This window comes from Ostrea edulis, chromosome 9, assembly GCF_947568905.1.
Source record: "Ostrea edulis chromosome 9, xbOstEdul1.1, whole genome shotgun sequence".
Taxonomy (NCBI): Eukaryota; Metazoa; Mollusca; class Bivalvia; order Ostreida; family Ostreidae; genus Ostrea; species Ostrea edulis.
The window spans coordinates 37,199,157-37,226,013 of NC_079172.1; the positions used below are offsets into that span (position 1 = coordinate 37,199,157).

General features: G+C 33.6%; 1 protein-coding gene across 44 annotated transcripts in view; it reads left to right on the forward strand.

Moving 5' to 3' along the window:
• LOC125659436 (leucine-rich repeat-containing protein 15-like) overlaps window positions 1-26,857 on the forward strand; it is a 615,079-nt gene that overhangs the window by 512,854 nt on the left and 75,368 nt on the right. For 37 of the 44 annotated variants that reach the window (XM_056149051.1, XM_056149060.1, XM_056149041.1 and 34 more), the window contains one exon: window positions 17,271-17,342. The exons of the other annotated variants lie outside the window; for them this stretch is intronic. In XM_056149051.1, coding sequence (XP_056005026.1) covers window positions 17,271-17,342 — 72 coding nt within the window. The remainder of the gene's footprint in view (window positions 1-17,270; window positions 17,343-26,857) is intronic. 44 annotated transcript variants of the gene reach the window in all.

Genomic DNA, 26,857 nt, shown 5'->3' on the forward strand with positions numbered 1-26,857 from the left:
GTCTACTCGTAATATCTGTAAAGGACCGAAGATGTACGTATACACTTGTCAAAAATACTCAAAGTAGTAAACTCCCTTTATTAGCATAATCCATGAAACAAAACGATACACTCCATTTGTATTCCAACAGTAAACAACATTGTCAATTGTACCGACTGCGACACACTTAGCCCGTACGTGCCGATCAGCTATCTTCAACCAGGGGAAGTATCAGAGTATAATATTTACCCTGTATTGTGCATGAATCCTTATACCGTATGATTTACTGGTCAGAATATTGCAGATCTATAAATCAGGAAATCATTTAGGTACATAAATTGTTTATGCATATATACATGTAATTTGCTTATACAACAGTGTACCAGTGTATGGGATATGAGAGAGAGAGAGAGAGAGAGAGAGAGAGAGAGAGAGAGAGAGATTCAAACGATGATCTTGTATTAATCGCGCTCTTATTAAGACAAATGATATCGTTAATTTAATATAAGAAAACAGTAACTCAATATTGCTCTCATTAATTGATAATACAGATTTATTTGATTCATTTAAAGCACGCAATGATTAAAAATCAAACATATCATTAAATAATGTTATTTTCAATTACTTCATATTACGCTAATTTGGCGATCAATAGATCTGTCTGATGCATATATGCCATTTTGCGTTATTACATTCTGCGTTGAAGTCGACGCAAATTGTACTAATGCAATATGTAATCTGTGAGTTTATCATATTATGCGTCGTTATCAAGCAAATAGAATCAAAGGGAGGGGACAAGAGTGTCTGTCTCCCACTTTTGATAACAATATCCATTTTTATTTTTTGTTATATTGTAATGCAAATAAAAGATATATTGGGTGACAACCCCCCCCCCCCCCAACTTGACCCTAGCTTGAAAGTTCTGATATGATAAGACACACACCAGTGGCGGATTTAAGGGGGGCGCAACCGGCGCCCCCCAAATTTTTTATGTAAATCGTGGTATCTTGTTTAGAAAAATGTACTAGAAGAAGCAATAATTTCTTCCACTCCCAGAGAAATAAATGACAAAATCTTTTGATTTCTTGAATTACTTGACTATGAGAACTTAATTTCTTTCTAAAAACCCTTAAGATGTGCGTCATTTTATTAATTTCACCTTATTAAAAATGATAAAATATAGTACAAATGACTTAATAGGAGACATATTTTAGGCCCTATAAAATCTGTAAAATCAAGGAGCTGGACCCACTGGGGGCCTCAAGGCGGCCCCAGACCCCCTGCCTAATACAGTGGCGCCCCCCCCCCCCCCGTAACCGCAATTCCTGGATCCGCCCATGCGCACCACCACTAATTAAGAAAATGAAGATATTATGAGGCGATCATAGTAGAGGACTCTAACCACCCCATCCCACCCCCTACGATTGAAGAGAATGAAGGGTAGGGGAAATTATTGAGGCAGTCAAAGTAAAAGACTCTTTTAACCCTTCACCCCCACATTAGGACTTTGAAAATCGGATAAAACATCTTGCTTTGTATGGGTTTTCGTTCATCTTTTTTAATTATTATTTTGAATGGCAAGACATTTTGAAGAATCCAATTTTCCAATTTTATTTTGTTCCTGTGTACCCCCCCCCCCCCCCCCCCTCATGAAAAACGACGATACATGTCTGGTTATTACATGTACATTTTGCTTTTCAACACATGCATGCATACTAATTGTATGGTGTAGAATTGCACCCTTTACCAAATTTTCCTTCATTTACACAGTATAAGGAATGGTAAACCAAATTCACAAAACAAAATGCATAAAGGCCAAGATTGTTTTAAGCGTAGGAACTTCATTCGCCAATACATAAATACATGTATTCAGAAAAATCGCATGCATGCATTGCAGGACTATAGCATATATGTGTGTTTTAACGTTTCTGTAACATGCCATAATGATTACTTTCAGGCTTGAGTGTAATTTATTCATAAATATTTTCATTTCCTAGATCTGGCGCAATGGATATATTCTGAAAATAGACATACCACTGTACGTCAAAATTTCAAATTCAAATGTATTGGATAAGATGTTAGTATTCATAAATCAGTAAAATTCGTGTTGATGTTTTATTTGATATGATACAGTGTCAATCTACTGCAATGCATTAGTAGGATATGCAAAAAGGCAATAGTATAAACATTTTCTAGTATCGATATCTATATGATCACGAAAAAACATTATATAATTTATATCCGGATTCATATGCCGATTTAGATATCAATAAATTTGGGAACGAATCTGGCATACAAAATAATTAATAGGGGAACACATAAATTCGAGGTTCTTTGGAATTTAATGAAATGCAAATATGCACCTTTCCTTAAACACGAATTGATATGTTGTTTCAGGCACGTATACAGGGTTTTGGGGTGGGCAGGGAGGCTGGACTGGTCTGCTCTCCCAACATTTTTGACAATTTACTTTTTTCCGTCATTTTAACATACAAAGTCAGTATTTTCTACATGCACAGTTTAAACTAATTTCTTTTTAAAAATTTGTAATGAATTCAATTATAAGCATCAACTCCTGTAAGTTTTCAATATATTGTCAATCACAAATTTTTAAATAGCTGGAAATTTTTAATGCTTGTAAGTTTACCATTATATCAGTGATCAATTGTCTTTCCTTCTGTGAAATGATATATTGTATATCAAAGTAGGACAGTCTCTCTCTCTCTCTCTCTTTCTTTCGTTCAATCAATGAATATGGACATACAGAGACCGTAAATAATTATGTGGTTCCAAAAGAGACAATAAAACTATATTTTCGTTTATATATTTCCTTTTATATGTGTCTTTGTGTAATCAACTGTTCATTATGGATTGCAAATGTAATACCCCATTTTCAAACTGATGTATGTTTTCGATCATTATTCCCTTATTTGCAATTGTATATCCAGGTTTGTATATGATCATCGATAAATTTGGAATTGAGCACGCAATATATCCAACCAGATGCTCAGTGTATATGATTAGATTCCCGATTTCTATAAACTGCAAAACCTCGACAAGACAAGCATTCAATACAGGAAATTTTGTCGACTCTTGACATCTCCCATGATTGAAGACACCCTGTTTGGCACGGGTGAAGTGTGTCGCAGTCTGTATAATGGAATGACAACGTGTTGTAAAGTTCTAACGAGATACAAATGGAGTCTATTATTTTGTTTCGTGGATTTATCAGAATAAAGAGAATCTAATATTTTCGGTAAGTGCACATCTCCGATACCTGTTGAATAGACGTCCGTATTTGATACGTTTTTTTTTGGCGAATATTCCATGTGCATTACATATTATGCATATGGCATGGACCTGTATTTTGCAAGAATTGATATAAATAATATATTTTATGCTCTTTGCTTATTCCATTCTATCAGTATGTAATTGGCAAATGATTTCTCCGCATTTATTTCATAAGAAACTGCAAATACTTGCGTGCACTTGCAAGTATGCAAGAAAAGATTTTTTTGGCAGTTTTTTTCTAAATTATCTAAAATTGGGAATGTTGCATTGGTATACAATAAATATTTTGTAATTTTGAGCAAAGCATAATGTTTTAAAATGTGTTTTTATTTGTTTCGCATTCCCTATATATTACTATCGGAGATGTGCACTGGTCGAGTCCACCTAGAAAAATCACTCAGGTGTGACAATCACATTTGGGGTATATCCGGGTAGAGTAAATTAGGCTACCTGAGAGAAATATGGCGGATAAGATGAGGAAGGTGTACGTATTTATTAATTCATGTCAGTTTTAAGTTATGAAAGTTTGTTTAAACAAACCCTTGCAGAACGGCGACTAGAGCTGAATATTTTAACAAAACCAGCTCTTAAAAACCCCTTACTAAGCATTTCTATTGGTCAGAACCTGAATACCATTTAATGGATCATGCCACTATACAGGCTATACTATTTTAAATAGACATAGTGAATACAACATTTTCCCGCTATACTATCGAAACGCGGGAAATTATAAGTATAAACCTTGCTCCCTATAAAATGAATACAACACACTATATATTGCCCGACAGCCAGCCGTACGTGCATTAAACAAACCAAAGAAAGGGCTGTGCCGAATATTACTGTTACAAACCCAGTGTTTTAGAGACCAACAAACGCTTTTCCAAAGAATCTAATATATATCCATCCTTTGCTACATCTGTTTTCCATCTACCATACCTCTTTAGGCACCTCTCATCCACACTAGAGTTTGCAGCCACAATGACCCCACCTGAGTTTTGTAAATAAGTTTACACTTATCTTTAGACCTAAGCTTGGTCTGAATAAGAATGAATTATTGTCTGCGACATCACCCATAAGAGACGAATATCTTAAATACATGTTAACTAGACAAGCGGATGTTAATCCTCTGGATATAAGCACCTCGTTCCCCTGTCTAAATTGATCAGTTTTGCTTTTACGAATGCACAACACTAAATAATCTTGATACAATTGAACATCATTAAATATCAGTTGTTATCATACCGATTGTTAAGCCGTTCTTGGCACACTGATTTTGACTGCGGATAACTCCGTTTACCTGATCAGGATATAGGGCTCACGGCGGGTGTGACCGGTCAACAGGGGATGCTTACTCCTCCTAATGCCCTTAGATTTAATATGTTGAGACATACATGTATCATTGACTTTCCATATATAAATTAAAGTTTTGAAATAATTCAAATTTTAACAATAATCATTGGAAAAGACTCTAACAAAATTTATGTTCTCATGATGTATAAATCTAAATAAATCATTGATTTTGCAAAATCGTATGACGTCACATGGGGTGGTACTGCATATTAGCGTTTCTTTAAACTACTCAATTCCAGTATTGTGCAGTAGCGACATCAGCAAAAGATAATTTCATTTCACAAGAACCGATTTCGTGGTTTCTTAAAAAAAACGTCTTACGATAAGACCCCCCCCCCCTCTATGAAATGTTGAACGTATTTCGAATTTCTCTCAGACTGTTGAGTTTTTTTTAATAATCTAAAAGTTCCCATATGTACTTCTCTTAATTTTGCATTCTTGATAGGATTTATGAAATTGATCACTCTTGTTTGCATCGACACATGATGATAATAATGAAATTCAGAAAGCTGACGACAAGGAAGCCAAATTCATCTCATTTGTCATAAACATCATTTGATAACTTATATGTATATTGCAATCCTCCCGGTCTTTCTGTGATTGCCTTTACTCATGCATTATATGAAAGGCGAATATTATGAATAGTGATCAATCTCAGAAATTGTTCAAACATTATGACCATATGTGTCAACAGGAGGAATGCAGAACAAAAATATAGCAATATTGTACAGATCCTATTTAAAGGATGAACAATTACAATGGTAATGTTTAAACACTGTCTCAAAGTAACTAGATTCGCTTACAGAATTTTAAAACCTTATCTGATATTAAATGAATTTCTAAAACCAAACCTAGAAATTTACTCATTGTTCCATTTCAATGAGAAACATTGTTGAAGTAATTTTGAACATGATATTGTTTGGTATGTGGGCGATTCTTTCATTTCATTCACAAACTGGCAAAATATTGTTCGATGTGATTTTTTTCAAATTATTACGATGTGTCTTAAAAGTTTGAATTGATTCTGTGTCTACACTTCAAAAGCTTACTAGAAAAAAAATATAAATCCGTTTGGTCTAACAACACAACTCAAAATTAATCAATGTTAATTGCCCAATTACCTCATTACAATGACGTGACGGTAATCTCCTATATTAAGTTAGTGTTGGAATTTTGAATATATTTCTTAGAAAGGTTTGGAAAATAATGTAATTTAAACTTTTTACTTATTTTCTAAAGAAAACTAATTGAATGCATGGAATACATTGTGGGGAAAACCACTCATGGAATTATTTTTGAAAGAAAATATTTTGTCCATCAAAACCGTAACGCTTCTATTTTCTGCACTTATGATACACCCATGAACTTCATTGACATATTTCCCGACACTGCAACATTTTATGTCATATTAAAACACATGTAATACTTTCTGAATGATGGTTACCAGTGAATGCAAGAAGGCAGCAAATAAGTACATTTTCTTCAGTTGTGGTTAATTAACGTTATCTGTACCGTTCATTGATTTTTGTTTAAATTTGATTAAATAGTCCCTAGCAAACAACGATATAGACACATTCATTCAATTAATTTCCAAAGTAACAAGAATTGCTAAATTAGGACATGATTTGAAAAATATATATGGGATAATGTAAGAAAATATCCATACCGCAACACTCCATATCGTCACATCAGTAACAATAGCGGTACGGATCTATGTTGTGACGGTATGGAAATTCTTTCAATTAAGTTAATAAAATTGATATTATAATTGGAAATTATTTTCAAAATGGCAAATATATAGGGTTTTTAAAAAACCCCATAAAATCACATGAATTTGCTGAAACAGAAAAAGAAATACATGAATTAGACCTATGGTTTCAAAAGCTTAAATCTGGTGCAGTGGCCCATGTCAGAATATTATGTAAGTCTAAGAATGTATGATCTCACAGGGTAAGGGTTCTTACTACTTGTTATATATATATATATATATAAAGATAAGTCAACATTACCGTAGAAAACAGCCAATCTGCATAGCAATGGTAAAACCGGCAGCTAATGAAAAAATGTATAACATACAAGCTACATGTATCTGTCCTGTTTTGTCCAGCCAAATGTGCTTGTTTCAATCCCTCTGAACACGTTTTTCATGAAATTATTCAAGAACGCAATGAATCAGAGGAATCTACAGAAATTGGCATAAGTTGTAATGGAAATGTGACAGCAGAATGAAAAGGTGAAGATAACGAACAGTGATCAATCTAAAACTCCTGTAAGGAATACAAGATAAAGAGTTGGGCAAACATGGACTCTGGACAGGATATACCAGAGGTGATATCACATGCCGAGGAGGAGTAAGCATCAGATTCTCAAGATAGCAAGATAATGAAGGTTATAGATGGAGGTGCAGAACTTATAGGGAAGTGCATCTTCGCAAGTCAATTGTTTCTGATACGCTCCGCTCCATATATGTTTATGTGGAGTGGATCATATCAGAAACCCTTGACTTGGGAAAATGAGGGAAGTGGTGCGTTGTAGAGTCTGATAGAAAACTTTACCCAGGTACAATTTTGGGTGTAGACTATGATTCAGTAGAGATCATGAGCCTATAGAAACATGTTTCAAAATGAAATGTAGAAATTGGACATGCACCCAAGCAAGAATTCGTGCAACTGTTGGAGTATACAATGTATATGAATGCGATTGAGTGTGCTTGGTGATCGGACTTATTTGATTAATGTATAGAAGCTGAGATATGAACTAAAAGATGAGTTAAATTCTGTTATTTTGATCAGTTGAGAATTAATGTGTGATGTTGCATTATTTGACAATTTCTTTCATAGAAAATTCCCTGATAGAATATCTCAGTTTGTTAATCAGTCTGTTATTCTGTACTGTAGCATTGATGTCTTACCGTCACAATGCATATTTTAACTAGCAACCTCTTAAAAGCAATGTACAATTATCATCATAATCTTTCAGAGGAACAATTATCTTATGGGATTTCCTGTATGATATAAACAGCCTTGATCTCTGTTCAAATTTGAGCGCAAATCTAAGTTTTTAAGTTCTTAAACGGGGGAAATTTCATTTTCCGTACCATCACCAAATTTCTTGATAAAAGATTATTTCAATTTAATTATCTTTTATAAAAGAATTATACGATGACTGTGCATCTCATCATTTTAGGCCAATTTAAATGTTTAACAGCCAATAAATAATTACAAAACAAGTTTAACAATTATGTTACGGTATGAATTTTTTTTAACACGTAACGTCGAGAATGACGTCATTACGTAAAATCCGTAAGTCCAAGTGTGTGGCCAAACAATATTTGACAACTTCAAACTTCATAATATTAGATTATAACTGAAAGGTTGGAAACAATTAACCTCAAATAAAAATCAATACCCATTCTGAAATGTTAACTCAACGAGAGAATAGCCTATGTTTGTGATTGTCTCAATGGTTAGATAAACTATTTTCATATCACGTAGTTGTCCTTGATTTCTATTTAACAATCACTTCTATTGCAATACACACATGTGTTTATTGCGCCGGTGTGGCATGATTTCCGTTCCCGATAATTAAGCTTTCCTATTGAAACTAGATATAGAGATGATATTGGTTGCAGGTTATAATACAGGCTCCGGCCCGCATAGTTGTAGGCAAATACCAATTCCCGAAATATTGAATGTTTATCAAAATATGTCATGGTTTTTTGAGCCGGCTTGCGATAGCGAGAAGACTCATATGTTCACCGGCACTTCATTTCCGATTTTGAGCACACATGTTTGTTGATACATACGTGAGATAAAGCAAAGAATTCTTAATTTATTGAAATTTCGGCAAAATATGGGAAATATTGTGCATATCAAAGTGGTTGGTTTAAACACACTATTGGTTATTGTGTTCTTGCATTTAAAAGCAGCGTTACCTAATTTCAATCACAGGTGCTTGTGGACAGGACTTCCGGTACCCCCCTTCTTTTATTTTTAAATGTTCAATTCCTTGGGTATTTCGGACGTATTTTTGATAAAATATGTAACTTCAGAGTTTATCTATTTCAATGGAATACACAAATCTCGCATAGAAACCGTTTTTAAAAATGTCATATCACCGGTCATAATATATGAACAAGGTGTGCAACTCAGCCAGCGACATGTTGAAAAAATCTACACCTCGCTGAGAAATCCTATCGAAAAAACCCACCAATAATGCACATACCAACTGAAAAGAACGGTCATTCTAAATCTACTGATGATTCGTGGATTAAATGCATCGCTATTTGGTGCGCAATAACTACTTTACATCGCTCAATTTCATCGTTTTAACCTCGCTACTTCTCATTTCTGACTATAACGAACGGAAGTTGTGATGTTCGAATATTTCTGTCGCAGCCAACTATTTTTAGAATGAGAAAACCCGAGACGAGGTCTTCCGAATACCATTAGCTACACGAAAAGGGAAGAGAATACCGATCATAGTAATCAAGTCTAGCCAAAGCGGATCATGCATGTAATTTCATTTAACTGGTCAATTCGGTTGTGGAAAGATTAGCACATCCACAAATATAATTAAAAACCTCATAGTGTTGGGTAGGTAATTTATCATGGAAATCAGAAAGAACCATGAAAGCACAATATATTGACAATGTTCCACATTCCAGTTATAAGGCCAACTATATAACATTGGCTAACATTCGTTTTTTAAAAAGAAACAAAATAGTTTATCAAGCCCCTTACATATGATCAGATCCAAATTCGATTAAAAATATAAAGAGTAGGGGGGGGGGGGTAACAAATTAATTGATAAAGGAATGTCAAAACTTTATGTTATAACTTAAATATAAGATTAAACAAATATCAACAACCAGCACTTGTGCATGCATCGCACACATATTTTGTGCATAGTTCACATCATGATAAAAAAAAAACTACCCGCTTCTACCCCTACCCCACTCCCAATATCATTTTAGATAATTATAATCAAACATCGATCTGTTCAGCATGACCTAATCACAGGGGTTCAGGCCCCCACCCTTCTCCGAAGAACATACATGATTCGACTTTTTGGTTGAAACTCTCTACTGCTTATCAGCAATGTCTTGCAAACACAATAGAGTCAACTCATGTAGGTTATTCGGGGGGGGGGGGGGGGGGGCATTGTATCAACACCATTATGATCCAAATCATATCGTATAGGGTTAAGAGTTTACAATGATAGTATATTTGGATATATTAAAAGTGGTATGGTTCCAATAATGTGTAAGTGTGCATGTCTTTAAAGTCTTTCCACAACCGATTTGAAATATTTTGATCGGTATTCTCCTTCCTTTTCGTGTAGCTAATGGTATTAGGAAGACCTCGTCCCGGGTTTTCTCGTTCTAAAAATAGTTGGCTGCGACAGAAATATTCCAGCATTGCAACTTCCGTTCGTTATAGTCAGAAATGAGAAGTGCCTAGGTTAAAACAATGAAATTGAGCGGTGTGAAGTAGTTATTGCGCAGCAAATAGCGATGCATTTAATCCACGAATCATCAGTAGATTTAGAATGACCGTTCTTTTCAGTTGGTATATGCATTATTGGTGTTTTTTCGATAGGATTTCTCAGCGAGGTGTAGATTTTTTCAACATGTCGCTGGCTGAGTTGCACACCTTGTTCATATATTATGATCGGTGATATGACATTTTTAAAAAACGGTTTTTATGCGAGATTTGTGTATTCCATTGAAATAGATAAACTCTGAAGTTACATATTTTATCAAAAATACGTCCGAAATACCCAAGGAATTGAACATTTAAAAATAAAAGAAGGGGGTACCGGAAGTCCTGTCCACAAGCACCTGTGATTTCAATATGTTCGTTATCATTTGGTTTGGAGACAACTCGAACGTGCATGAATCCGTTATGTACATTGTTCAATCTCTACCCAGAGTTATCGTTCCTTCCCATCACACTTAAGGTGGCAAACGGCTTTGTCGAAAATATGCTATCGAAAAGCATCTTTATTAGGACGGATCAAATATTTTGGAACTTTACTGATATTGGATGAAATTATGATCGACTAAAAATACATATTCAAGACAATTATATTTTATATTTAGACTGAGCACGTAATTCGGCGTCGGATGGTTTTAGAAAATATGCCTGTGATATTGATGTCATCAATGGATTTCGATATTGTGAGGGTATAATGATGTTGAAATTCAACTTTAATACATGAACGTTTTTAACAGCCTCTGTAGTTATGAAAACGCTTCAGAGTTCTAGAGATTCCGATTGATAATTGTTGAAATAATATTGTACCACGTGTTGAAATTTTTTGCCGGTTTATGTTTTATTTTAATTTGAAATGAATAAGTCATTTCTAAAATGTTCTCAGGATATCAGCACTTTTCAAATAGTCTAACTTTTCTTTGGTTTACTCATTGAGATACTTTGAGGGTACGCTCTTGCAAGAAATCGATTTGTAAGACCCACCCATCTGCCAACTTATCAACAATAAAGCATTAGTGTTTTCCTACAGTATAGGTAGAAAATATTTCAGAGAATTTATAAGAAAGGCATTGTTCTAAAATTAGCAGGCTTATAAATATCTCCCAACATTTCTCCATTTAAGTGTAAAATATTTTTTTTCATGAAGAAAAAATAGTTGATCCACCACTTCTTGCAAATGAAATGCATCAGACTATCATGATGCTGTCATAATGACAAGCGCATCGTGATCAAATTTTTGCCTATATATCAGGGTGTCAGATTACATTAACAACACAGAATCCCCGTTGAATGGTAAGTTTTTGTGTAGTGCTGTACTTCCGTGCTATTTAGAAACATTAATTATTTTCCTGATGTTTTGAAAGATTGTGATATTTTGTTGTTAATGTGTGATGTCACAAATACACATCCCTGTATAGATTAGGACACGCCTCCTTACTGGAATCTTAACTGTGCTGTGTTACAATCACCTTAGCAGTGTTATTCCACATGTAAATCCATTATTCTAACAGGATTCTGACGAAAATATATCTGGAATCCTTAACTGAACTCTATATTTGCTTTGTTTAAATAAATAGGCAACGAACTAGTTAAAAATATCATTTACGTACGCGCATGTTATGTTTTTGCGATAATACTTCATGTAAACAGAACGAAGAATGAGATGATCAAGATATTTGAAGACTTCAAGAAAATAATTTGTATCGATACCGTCTACGAATTGTGTCCGGGCTGTTATTGTTTTAATGTCTTTTGCGGATGTAAAACAGATGTAAAACTTGTCCTTTGATGTTTTACATACAAGTACCGATAAATGATAATCTCATGTAGATATGCTGGGTACCAAGGATAGTGACCTTTCATATTGAACTTTTCTGGTCACACAATTTTTGAAGCTTTTATGGGTAAATTCCTCTAGCCGATGTGTCGAGATCCTGGTTTATGACGTTGCATTTCCATAGATATCTAGTGAAGCATAATAGGCATATTTCACAATACAAGATTCAGAGTTAAAGTTTATTAGACAATGCTGTATACCCCATCCCTTGTTGGAAATGGCGGGCGAGTCGACTCTGGGGCCCTTGAATCCTGACGGGCGAGTCGATTCTGGGGCCCTTGAGGCCTAGCGGGCGAGTCGACTCTGGGGCTCTTGAGGCCTGTGATTGCTGCTTTCATGGTTATAAAATAATTAAAACAAAGATCATTATAACCGGATATCTACGTCTATTGCTGTTTTCTAAAATAAAAACATAATATTGTTTGCGTTATGGAGGTTTAATGGGCGATACATGTAATTTTCCTGTAAACAGGAGATGTAACACTTGTTTACTTGGGCAGTAATTATACAACTTCTAATTATACAACTTCTAATTATACAACTTCTAATTATATAACTTCTAATTATATAACTTCTAATCATACAACTTCTAATTATACAACTTCTAATTATAAAACTTCTAATTATACAACTTCAAACATGCAGTCATGCGAATCGTTCTCATTTTCGCAATGTTATGTGAGATTATGGCAGAGACGATTTGCTTCACTCGAATTGAATTGTTGACCATATTCATTTCTTTCTTATTTTTTATATTTCCATTTTCTTAATGTTTGATAAAATTCTCACCCACTACATTTCTATTTCACCAAATTTAGAACCTTATCAAACCTTATCTGATATTAAATTAATTTCTAAAACCACAACCTAGAACTTTACTCATTGTTCCGTTTCAATGAGAAACATTGTTGAAGTAATGTTGAGCATACCATTGTTTGGTATGTTTGTGATTGTCTCAATTGTTAGATAAACTATTTCATATTACGTAGTTGTCCTTGATTTTTATATCACAATCACTTCTATTGCAATATGCACATGTGTTTATTGCACCGGTGTGGTATGATTTGCAATCCTGATGAGTAAGCTATCCTACCGAACCTATACATACCAATAATTTTTGTTTCTAAATATAATGCAGGATCTGGGCCAAGTATTTCTATGCAAACAAAGAAGTTCCCGAAATATTGAATGTTTACCAACATTTGTCGCGGGTTTTGTTTCGTTCATGGTTATACAATAATTAAAACAAATATCATTATAATCGGATATCTACGTCTATTGCTGTGTTTTCTAAAATTAAAAAAAATAGTATTTGCGTTATGGAGGTTCAATGGGCGATATATGTACTTATCCTGCTTCTGTAAACAGTAGATGTAAAACTTGTTTACTTAGGTAGTAATTATACATTGTCAACTTCTACCAAGCAAACATGCAGCCCTGTGAATCCTTAGCATTTCCACATTGTTAGATAAGATTCAAGCAGAGGGAACTACATGTAGCTTCCCTCGAAGCTGAGTTGAATTCTTGACAATATTTCTTTCTTTCTTTTTAAAAAAATTCATATTTCCATTTCCTTACTGTTTGATAAAAATTCTCTCATCCATTACCTTTCTAATTTGCCAGATTTAGTTCAAATTTGCCTGATCACGATCGTTACTTAAATGTTATATAAATAAACAAACGGCGGTGATAAGGAAGGTAGAAAATAGGGCTGACTTCAGATAAATTTAGTTTTCGGTTTAGTATCATATTGAATGCCCACTCCCACCACCATCACCACTCTACCAAATATAGTTTCCTCATTTTTAAACTTCGAAAGATAGTTATGTTAAAGGCTTTATATATAGTGTACACAGTGTACTTAAAGGACACATCGCATGTTTTTAAACTTTTTAATTTTTTCAGCAAAATTAATTCATTTCATGCCTGAAACTACTTTACATGTGTATTAAATGAAACAGTTTGCGTAGTTTTCGACGTTGAAAGCGATGAAATTCAAATCTTGCGATATGAATATTTTCTTCGATATTTTACGCGCCATTATCTGTGATGTCATATGCGACCTCGAGCGAGAAGATTTGAAAACAGTTGTTAGCCATTTCATAAACAGATGATATTTAATTGACAAACAAAGAATTATCACATTATCGGCTTGTAAATAACACTGCATTAGGGTGTGTTGTGCCGTTTAAGGGTGTACTTGCTGTCAGTAGAGAGGATTTGGACTGTTGTTTTTTTTAATTTTCGAAGGAAGGTATGAGGGACAAGACGTGAATATTTTTTGTCGGCACAAGGACTTTGCCATCAAACAAAACCGAGTATAATTTGTCTCTGTACTTTTTCAAACAAGCACTTGGACAAAGACGTAGATAAACTGCGAGAAAATGGTTCTATCGAAGTTATGCACTGTTACATATAGGCCTACGGCATATGCTTTCCGTTCTGCTCTCAAATTCAGTACACACTCGCACCAACTGACCTTCACCTTGTAACAACATATAGGCAGAACTTTGCTAGCCGTGTCTACCAACTGTTTGTTTAAAAAAAGAAATTTAAAGATAAAAGATAATTGAACTTTCAATTATAAATAATAAAATAGATAAACTTTTATATAAATAAAACTATAAACAAACTTATGCTCAGCAATGGTAATACTATTTCTTCACAGACAGATATTTTAGCAGAAATTAAGAAATTCTACAAAAATCTTTATTCTAGTTATGATAATAAATTACATGATGTAAACATTGATACCATTATTGATAAGAATGATGTTAGAATACTTGATGACAACATGTCAAAAACATTAGAGGGATATATAAACAATGAAGAAGCCCTTTTAGCACTTAAAAATATGTCTAATGGTAAAAGTCCTGGAAGTGATGGATTCACAGCAGAATTTTTCAATTTTTTTTGGAAAGATCTTGGATGTTTTTTAATTAGGTCAATAAACAATAATCTACATAGATTTACGATTAAATGATGTTTACATGGAATCACTGTCTAAACACTATTTGGTAATGCCATTTCTGTAAACAACTGTAATTAGCGTTGTTGCTTTTCTAAAATAAACAATGCAATTATTATTAAATTTATTTTTGGAGAAATTAGATAGGCCTAAATTATGATACGATTACGTATCATTGACAACTAGGCCTACTGTCACGGGTGCATTTCGGAAAAAAATATAATAATAAAAATGATCAAACTTATTGTGAAAATCACAATACTTTTAAATTATTTTATTCAAGCAATTTTATTAATCATTATTATTTTTTATCTACTTATAAAAAAGTTCAATATTGAAATTACTTGAATCTGTGTCTATGTGTAACTTTACAAATCCCCATGCTTGAAAATCTCAATAATCCTTTTTTTTTTTTTTTTTTTTTTTTTTATCTATGAGCGTCAATATAAATCAGACATATGAAGTAATTCAATTAACATTATCAACAGTCTCGCTTAAAATCAGCATTTTGCAAATTCTATGGTCGTTATAACGATCTATACAACCTATCATTGGGTCAAATGCTGTCTGACTTGTTTCATATCGATTGTTAGGCCGTTTTTTGCACACTAGTTTTGATGGATTACTCCGTTTACCTGATTAAGATATAGGGTTCAGGGCAGATGTGACTGGCCGACAGGGGATGGTTACTCCCCCTAGCCACCTGATCCCATCTATGATATATCTAGAGGTCAATATTTGCCAAACTTTCTATATTGTAACACTTATAGGAATTATGACATGATCACTGTTTGTTATCTTTGCCTTTCATCATCTTTAGATTTTCCTTTATTTTCATATAAAGTTTTGTAAGGAACACATTTTGAGTGTGATTGATGCGTATTCATTATAAAATGATCAATCTTATAGTTTGTTGCTTAATTTTAGTGCTGCTATAGCTAACAGCCATAATTTTTTCATTGCCATATTTTTGTATTTCTTTGTCACGAAGATAAATCTTAGTCACAAATATTTTTTTTCGAAAAATGTCATAACATGCTAGTAACAGGTGGTATAGAGCAAAGGTGTTGTGTAGGTGTGATGGGGTGTTGTGTGGGTGTGACGGGGGTGTTGTGCGGGTGTGATAGGGTGCTACGGGGGTGATGTGAGTGTGTGATTGGGTTCTGTGCTGTTGTGATTGGTGTTGTGTGGGTTTTATGAGGTGTGCGGGTGTGATGGTGGTGTTCTGTGGGTGTGACGGTGTGTTGTGCGTGTGTGATGTGGTGCTGTGAGGTTGTGATGGTGGTGTTGTGATGGTAGGAAGGAGTTATATGGGTGTGACAGGATGCTGTGCGGGTGTGACGGATGAATGGGAGGTGTTTACTCTCTTACGTACCCCATTCTACCTGATACTTCCAGGGGTCCTTCATTACACTAAAATTGTATTTAATGGCCAGTGAAAGTATGATTTCACTATCGAAAGAGTGTGGTTTTTTAAAAAGGAATTTAGATAAATATCTCAAAAGATATTAGTAAATAATGGTTTTGATTTTCATAAATGTTTAGTTTAAAAAAAACATAAAACTGTGTCCTTAAGGTAAGGGGCATCAGCTGTCATTTTGTCACAAAAATTGAATCTAATGAAAATTGCTTTATATTATATAGTTCAGTAATAACACCATTGTTTAATAATTTCAATTACATTTTTACCTCAAAGAATGAACATGAATATGTGATTTTGATGATTTAATAATTATTGTTTTGCAAGACAATAATTCTTCCTTAGATATTTCTTTACGCTAAAAGTGGTTATTTAAAGTAATTTTATTAGCTTTGTCTTGTGTTTGAACAAAATAAATGTTTTCATTAGTCATTGTTATATATTGTTATATATTCTGTCTTTGAAAGATTTTGAGATAAAATGGTTCTCATCATTTTCACAGCTAATGCCCCCTTAAACTATTCATATCATGCCTCAAATCACAGCTATACACCCTTTTTATCATTTCGGAAAATCACCAACAATAAAACAAAATAATTGACAGCTTGTATCGCTCTTTTGATTGTGAAAGTATACTTCATATAAGGTGCTTTATGGAACAAATTAATCAACATTTGATGCAATGATTCACCTTAGTAGTGTTTATGAGATTGGTTGCCGTGTTTTATCTTCACCTTTTCATCAACATTAGAAAAGAAACAGCATTCAAGCCAACTTCATAATTTATTGATGACTTTTCTGATATGTATCATTCCGTCTAACCTGTTTCCAGACCATACATTAAATGTTCTTGAGTTTTATTCATTGCGATCTAATTAAGCAATCCCGTGTTTATGATTTCCGGTTAATGATGATGTCTTTATAATTTAGCGATCTTGAAAGAAATCAACTAACAACGTTGGAGAAGGGAGCGTTTGAAGGATTGGGAAATTTACAGGAACTGTAAGTATCTCTACATACACTTTGCTCACTATGAACTATTTTTTAATTGGAATCTGAACTATTCTATTTAAAAATGAATACTAATGTTATTGAAATATATTTTTAGCCGACCCCTTTTTCTATTCCTATAAAGCAGAGTTTATTCAAAAGTCTCTAAATGAGAAGAATAAAAACCATTCTTGTTGTGGCGTCGACACTTAGATATATTGACAACGTTTATCTATTAACAATAATCATTTTCATTCATATATCGACTCGATATATCCCGGTGAACGCGAAATAAAGGCACCACAGAGTCCTCAACATTTCCTTCGTACATATACATTTTATTGAAAATAGATATTAACCATAAACTAACTGACTATTAATACATGCATATTTATCTATCTATTTAATGTAACCAAGAAATGATTATGTCTATTTATCATAGTAGTTAGTATATTGAAAGTTGTAATTAAGGTGATAAGAACTTATGTTGAAACCATTGTATATGATATACACTCATACAATGAAATCTGTTTAAATCAATCGTATTTATGTAGGCATATTTGCCATTATTACCCCCATATGATGTATACATTTCTAAATTGATTCAATACGCATGTGCTTGTTCTACGTATTATCAGGCTACTAAAGTTGATGTTACAGGGGTTTCAAATATCTCCTTTTTAATCAGAATTTCGCAATTTTTATGGTCGTTACAATGATTTAGTCTGCCAATGCAACTTATCTTTAAATAGAGTGCTCTCTGACATGTTTCATAGCGATTGTTAGGCCTTTCTTGGGGCACTGATTTGACTAAAAATTAATCGGTTTACCTGATCAAGGGATATGGCTCACGGCATGTGGGCTGTGACCGACTGTGACCGGTCGACAGGGGATGGTTACTCCTTCTAGGCACCTTATCCCACCTCTAATATATCCAGTAGTTCGTGTTTGCCCAGCTCTCTATTTTGTATTCCTTATATGAGTTATGAGATTGATCACTTTTCCTTATCTTCACCTTTTATTGATACCATCATGTATGTAAGAAAACTTGTGTGGTTTTTGAAATTTATAAAGGTAGGAAATGTCGTTCAAACATGTAAATGTACATATACGATATCGAAGTTTAAAGAACATTATAGTAAACAGATTATTGGAGGGAATACTATTAAAATAACATAAATAAAGGCGATTAGAAAGTAAGGTGTGATTTATATAGCCGCCCATTGGGTGAAATCGAAAGAAAACTGCTAGATTTTTTAAGCACATAAACAAATATAAAATCATTATCAAGAAAATTTATAATTGGTTTTTAAATTGTAAGTTTAGGGCCTAACTTGGGTGCTTATCACTGGCGGATCTAAAATGGACTTGTGGGAGGGCATACCCCTAAAAATTTTAAAGGCTTCATAAAATTATGTTTCCTTTGTTAGAATACAATTTAGATTTACTTTTTTGATGGAATAGATAAATAACATATATAAAAGGAATCTCTTCATTGATTTGTTTTCTTTAAAAACAATATCATGAAATGTTAAGCTCAACGTTTATATGTCTGTTTATGTGTTGATATTGGATGTGTCGTGTTAAAATGTCGTAGTACTTAAAATAAGTTATGTTAAGATCAGCGGGTGCGCATCAAAAGATCGTGAAATGCACAATACTTACTGGCACTAAAGAACTTCATCGACGTTGAGAGAATTTTTTATTTTCATTTTGTGACAGTACTTTTTATCTAAAGAATTTTTATTTATTTCTGAGTACATGTATATCAATAAAAATTCAGCTGGTAACCCGCTTGCACCCGACCTTTTGTTTACAAATACGACTTATTGATGTTTTCCAAAAGTAAAATGTTATGGGTTATTCAACTGACTGTCATACACCTGCACTAATGTACCCCTCTCTGATTTTGTTCTATTCTGACGTTTTCGGGAAAGGGCTACAAATCCACAGGATCTTCGTAATGGTTCAAAATATTTTTCCCATTAACTTGTAATAAACCCCTAGTATTTGTCTCCAATGTTATTTACACCAAAACATCTTACTAACTTTGTGCTTGGGTATGTCTAATAGAGGTGTTTTTTTATTTGAATATCACGTACAACATGCTAAATTCTTCGTCTGCTCCTCCATGCTTGTTATCGTGAGATCTTGTAGGTGGATCAACTGAAAAACTTAAACATTGACAATCATCTCTAAAATGTAGATAATTGAGTCATTCCGACAAAGGAGGGAAAATGATATGGTGGCAGAACAAATATACATTCTGCTGTTCGTTTTTTAACTTGATATCAAATTCAAACTTTATTTAATACTGACGAATCCGCTTTTTCCTCCGTACTCGTCCATTGATGTAAACACTACCTTACATTGGCATATAGCGCCCGGAAGTTGAAACTTCAGTAAATCATACATGGCGCATAAATATGAATCTAAATATGAATATATAGAAATTGCTGCAAACGGTAAAATAGAGCTTCGGAAATCGTAATATGCAGATTGTAAATTCAGATAATGTCAAAGAAACATAGAATATCATTTTATTTACGTAAAGAAAGTCAGCTAATATGTAGAATGATCGAAAATGTTGCAGTAGTGAATCACTCCCGCATCTGCAATATTACTGATATCCTAAGACGTTTTAACCCCCCCCCCCCTCCCCAATGAAAAATCTAAGGGGAGCACATCATTACAGCTAGAAATTACAATGCGGGGAATTTACGATAGCTGTCACAGTCAAAATATAGGTAGTATCGTTTCGGTTTTTAACCGTAAGAGTTCTAGAACTCTTAAGTAATTTCACCACAAAATTATATTGTATTTTACTACGGAAGTTCTAAACCTAGTTGCGTAAAGCACTTTAGTGTATTTTTAGAAAAGCGCCAATACTCTGCATAGCGTTCAACAAAAAAACAAGTTTAACTATCGATCTTAATTATTGTGTTTTATTTTGATAATTCTAAAGGTGTAAAATCTTTTTTCATATTGTCATCTAATTTCATTTCTTTTGATTGTGTTTTATTGTTACATTCTTCTGCTCATCTTTTTAATACACCTTAGCGTAATTTGTTTTATATAAGGCGCTATCTAAATTTTGTTATTATATTTGCAACAGGAGTGTCCAGGACTCAATCCCTGACGGTAACACACAATACGTTTGAAATGAAATATATAGTGATTGTTTATTTGTCAATCAACTCACAAGTGATGTGAAAGTATGGCTGCTTATGAGATACCTTGCAAACCGATATCATCTATCACGGCCACTGTTGTCGCGATAAAAAACAAAAACTTATTTCAAGAAACTCAACATTTAGACCCTGAAGCGTTCTGTTACCGTTCTGTTCTCGATAAAAATGTCCAATTCCCACCTTAAACTGTTTTGTTCTCGATAAAACCGTTCCATTCCCACACTAAACTGTTTCATTTCAAGCGTTCAGCGTTTTGTTTCAAGCCCAAACCGTTCGTTCCCACAAACTATGCGTTCCCGCATGGTCACTTGGAACTCGCACGTCAGTTTGTTATTTTATTTCAACATGGCGTTAGGTCGACATGGAAAATGCTATCGTTCCTGATTCGACACAATATTTTAAACTTGTACAAGGGTGGACAGTTCTGCAGTTCACATCCGTAAATGTTTACCGACAAATTACAAGTATATCACGACACGACAAAGTATATTCTTAATCAATGGGTAAAATCTTTTTACTGAAGAACAAAATGAATGAACATGGATGTTTCATTTTTAAACCAATAAATAAATAAATGAATAGCAATAATGTTACTGTTGATGAAAAGAAAAAGCTCGGAAATAAAATGTCAAATTACATGATCTGCTTTAAGTACGGACAACTCTTACATTGATCTGAATTTGACATATTTCCGAGTCGTGAAAATGTTTTTCGGGAAATCAAAAACAATCATTTATAAGAATTCCAAAAGCAGTTTGTGTGGTGTCATCTTCAAAAGAGGGTATGAATTGGTCGAGGCACTAAGAGTTGCTACAGTAATGGTGTACATTGTACTAGTCTACGGGAGAGTGGACACAGAGTTCACACAATAGGTCCCCATCTCAAGTGACTTTGCCCTCTTTCATATCCTCTTTTAATTTTGGGATATGTCACCCAAACCCTTTTAATGTATGTTTATCGAAAGGGTACCTTTATATGTACCATTAATTAACGTCACATGTCACCATGACAATGAAACAATGCAGGCATACCCCTATCGGGGGTTTTAATGCACAATGAATATTTTTATTGAAAACTGTTATTAAGGGTTCTAAATTGAAATTCGATCCAGAATTGTTATTTATTATTAGATTACATAGACATTCATTGATGTATTCATTTTTTGATACATTCATTATGAAAATGTATGAAAGATGAAGATAACGAAAAGTGATCAATCACATAACTCCTATAAGCAATACAAACTATATAGTTGGGAAAACACGGACCCCTGGGCACACCAGAGGTGGGATCAAGTGCCTAGGAAGATTCAGCATCCCCTGTCGACCGGTCACACCCGCCGTGAGCCCTATATCCTGATCAGGTAAACGGAGTTAACCGTAGTCAAAATCAATGTGTCAGGAACTGTATATGATTTCAAACGCTTTAATGCACTACATTGAGCCCATATATAAATGTTCCAAATTACACGTTATACATGTACAAACTGAATTCCTCTTTAAAATTACCTGTGCACTAAGTAATCGGAAGAAAAAAAAATCATAACATTTTGAGTAAAGAGTGGCAATGTTACTTTGTATTATATCTAAATCGGACCACGCCTCAAATCACACAATTCCATTTTTCTAATGTGTAAAGTGATTTTTAATTGATTACATACATGTGTAACACAAATATAAATATCCACATGTGTAATGTAAGGCACATGTAATTGTATATATTAATATACTTCCCTCTCTCTTCCTTCTTTTTTAAAATATTCATCATATCGATCAAATTAAACTTTTCTGACACGTACTCTCTTTCTTTTCCGCAATGTCTATATATGAATAAAAAGTACCAAAATTGTCAGAAATGCAGAATTTGAAATCGAAGCCAAACCGTTCGTTTTCATTTTTCGACCGAAGAAAACCGTTCGTTTTCAATCTCAATGTTTTCCGTTTCAGATAAAAACAGTTCCGTTATCGTTGAAAACCGTTCCCTTCAAACCGGTAAACGTTCGTTTCCCCAAACAGAACCGTTCATCCCTAAACCGTTCAGCGTTCGTTCACTGTTCCACTGGCGTAGTAGTACACATCAGTCTGTACGACAAACATTTAAAGTAGTCACAATCTATGCAAAAAGTTCAGTGGAGAAAGGAGCAAACCACCTAGAATGTTTCACTTAGCAAAATCAAATGCTTGCAAATTTATTAATTCAACAAAGCAGTATCGATTTTATTTGAAGTACTAAAATATCTTAATAGAGTTTGAGAAACAGAGAATTCATTGATTCTTCTGGTCATATCATTCAAATGAAGTGTTGAGATTACTAGTATTACTTGTTTGTCAAATTGATAATTCCTAATCAAAGTTAACAATGAAATGTTGAAACCTGAAACATAGACGGTTAGTTGGTTAGAAGGCTGATTGTTTTACGTCCTGTCGAGAATTTAACTTATGTTGAGACTTCACCAGCTAAAGTTGAAGTACTATTAATTCAGACCTATACCTAACGCTAAAGCCGTAACAGTGAGAACTCTTTAACATGCCAACCCCTGCACGTCCCGAACTGCTTTTAAATCCCGAACTTTCTTACACATTTCTTCGTCGGTGGCATCCAGTGGGCGTTCAGACCTGACTTCATCTGCTAAAGACGTTCTACTGCGTTTGAATTCCCCTATCCAGAATTTAACCTGAGCATAAGATGGTGCAGAATACCCATAACCATCGGCTAACTCGCCATGTATTTCCTTGCATGTTTTACCTTTTAAATGCAAGTACCGAATTATAGCACGGTATTCAACTTTAGATGAAACACATGCCTTTACATCTCTAGCCATGTTTGACATTCAATATCTTATTAAAGAATGACTCGATACGCGTGCAATTTTGTACCAAGGTATAAAACATGTATTAAAACAAGGCATGAAAATCGTGACTGTCTCGATCAATCGGTAATGGAATGGGCTGGTTACCTATTGACTCGCCCAAGTACTAATGAGATACCGCGACTGGTCGGATGTTTTGAAATACGAGCAAAATATCAGATACCTACATATCACCTGGATGATTAAAGGACATATCTCATGTTTTCAAAGTATACAAAATTACATGCAAGAAGTTTTAGGCATGAGAAGAATTAATTTTGATGAAAAAATGAAAAAGTTTAGAAACACGCGTTGTGTCCTTTAACACTCTTCTATAAATAGCGGAAGTTTGTTTCATGATATGTAATACAATTCGAAATATAAAATGCTTAATGGATCCAGATTGATCTATCAGATAATCAAATAAAAATCTTACAGAAAAATGGTTTTGGAAAATTACAGATTTACAAACAGGGATATCTGAAAATGTCAATAAAAAAATTGATGTAGATTATGCGCAAACATGTAATGATTGAAAAATTAATAGTGTCATAGCACATGAGATAGCATTGGACACAATATTCGTTCTTTCTACCTTAATCAGTAATACATCCCGACATCCTCTTGATTTTTCTATCCTGTTTGTGTTCTTGTTCTACACATTATTAAATTACATTTTACATAACAAATGATATGTTTTGAAATCTATGGCATTTTGATGGAAACACCATAGTGATAATTTAGTGATAATATTTTGAACAAAAGCAAAGGTAGAAATATGTTTAAAAAGAAAGATCAGTCAAATAGATCATTCAAAGAATAGAAAAGAAAGAAGGGAAGCAGGGACCCAAAGGAATTTTATTGTAGAAAGAATGAACAAGTAGTGACTTTAACACATATTAATATTTCATTTTTTTTTGTTAAAAGACAGGCTAATGCCAAACAAGTTAATGTTACAGGGGTTTAAACAGTCTCGTTTAAAGTCAACATTTCGCAAATTATATGGTAGTTATTATGATCTAGATATATATGTAGTTTTCTAATACACCATATCATTGGGTCAAATGATGTTCGACTTCTTTTATATTCATTGTAAGACCGTTTTGGCGCTCTGATTTTGACTACTGACTACTCTGTTTACCTGATCAAGACATATGACTCACAGCATGTGTGACGGGTTGACATGGAGTTCTCACCCTTCCTGGTCACCTGGTTCCACCTCTGGTATACCCATGGGTCCGTTTTTGCCAAACTCTCTATTTTGTATTCCTTATGAGAATTTTGAGATTGATCACTGATCGTTATATTTACCTTTCGTGCATTATCACACGTACGCATATGTGTTTTAACATCTGCAAAGGCAACTGAAGATTATGCATGATAATCAATATGTTACAACTAATAAAAAAAAGAGAAGCAAATGAAAAGTATTTCATAGTTTACAAAGGTGAAGATAACAAGCTTTGATCAATCTCATAACTCCTATAGACAATACAAAATAGAAAGGTGGATAACCACGGACCCTTGAATATACCAGCTTATTTTATGTCTTATTGTTAACTTGTCAGCAATAGACAAATAAAAGATTCATAAAAATTTAGTGAATATCATCACAAAGCAAGGATAGGGATATAAAAGTTAAAATGATCAACAGTTATGGACGTTGTATGCTGTCATAAGGTTGTATATACAGCAATTTCACACCTGCATTATTAAATACTATGTCAATATTCTTGAAGTGTGGGCTCCTCCCATAGTTAATCAGATAGAGATGTGATATTTTGCATCTATACAATTGAAAGGATACACAATCTCTTCACTAAAGGAACGCATTTTTAAGTTCTGTAATGGCTACTTGGATGTCATAATTTTAACATTACAGAGGAGTTTACAATAATGGCAGAGCAGGAATCAGTTATGTCTACGTGGATTGTTTTTTAAAATGCTGTACGGAAAGTGTACCAAGAATGATATGTTTTACTGATAAATGTTGATAATCACTGTTATTGTTCTGTCAGTACTGATGCATTCTGATTAATGGTGTTTTCACTGTTGTTATTGATATTTTATTGGTACAGTGACATGTTGATTCTTATTGTCGTTTGTACTGTGGATTTTGATGTTTGTTGATAAGTACTGAGAAAATACAATAAGTATTAAGTAGTTCCGATAAATACTGTGGCTATTGGTTTCCTCTCAGGAGGTCTAAAAATTGGTCGGGGTAAAATGAATGGTGTAGTTATTTTTTTTTCAAAAACAGTTTTTTATAATATGTATTATATCGTTTTAAAGTTATTCATATACATGTAATTAAAACGATACCAAATAGTAACATTTGCCATGAGAAAACCTGGTTTTGAATATCTTCTCAGATTGATCTACTTCCTTATTTTTTTCTATAAAATTTCTTTCTTGTTGTTCACTTAACAGAAAGTGAGTGATGCATGCAATTTATTGTTTTGAATTTGAATTCGTATTCAGGAAATGATAAATAGTCTTGTAAAGACTGTAGTAGGGATATTCAATAAGTACTCACGCTGTTTTTCTTTCTCTCCGGAAGTTGCAGTGGTACAGTACCGAGTTCATTATTTTGATCATTCAGAGTGCTCCCATTCCTGTGTATTTGTTTAAGCATGGTCTATCCTTCCTCCCTAATGTCAAAGCACTTATTTTCTCTGCCGAGAATTCAGAGCGCCTGTTCTCCCATTTAATATTTCTTTGATAATTAATACTGTACAATGAGGAAACGGTGACGATAATGAAACAATAAGTAATCTCGTAGCTCCTATCAGAAATACGAAGTTAAGAAGTAAAGAACTTAACTATATGCACTATACAAATCTGCAAATATTGGCCTTTTATGCTCAGAATAATCTCATTGAAGCATATCTGCCAAGCGATTGTGTGAATATTAGTCTACAATTTTCTAGTTCACTTAAAAGGGATATACAATTCATGAACATGATATTATGATACAGAGTCTTACGGAGTAAAAGAGGCTAATATGATCATGCATTTATTTTCCAAATGAAAGTGAAATTAGCACTATTAAAAATAGATTGAATGCCAATTGTAGTAAATACTAAAGATAATATCCGTTTGTAAATTGGATTTTTGAAAATCAAAACTTCATACAATTTAACCAGATATTGATTGTACTGTATAATGAATGGTACATCAACAATAATCGTCATTATAGATTCAATGAGTTATACAAATCATTCTATCATGGGAGTTGTTGATCTGTTTACACAATACACGTATTACTAACTTTGTTCCAATTTGTCAAAAACTTTGAAAAGAAAAATAGAGAAAGCCACGTGCATAAGCACAACTTTCTTACAAACTATGTAAAATCTTTCAGTATGCATACATGAACAAAATGAGCTATCATTTGATTGGATTATGTTTTACACCTTCCGTTCTCTTATCGATGACTGTACTATTCACAACACCATATGATGTCTCAATTGGATAGAAACAGTGTT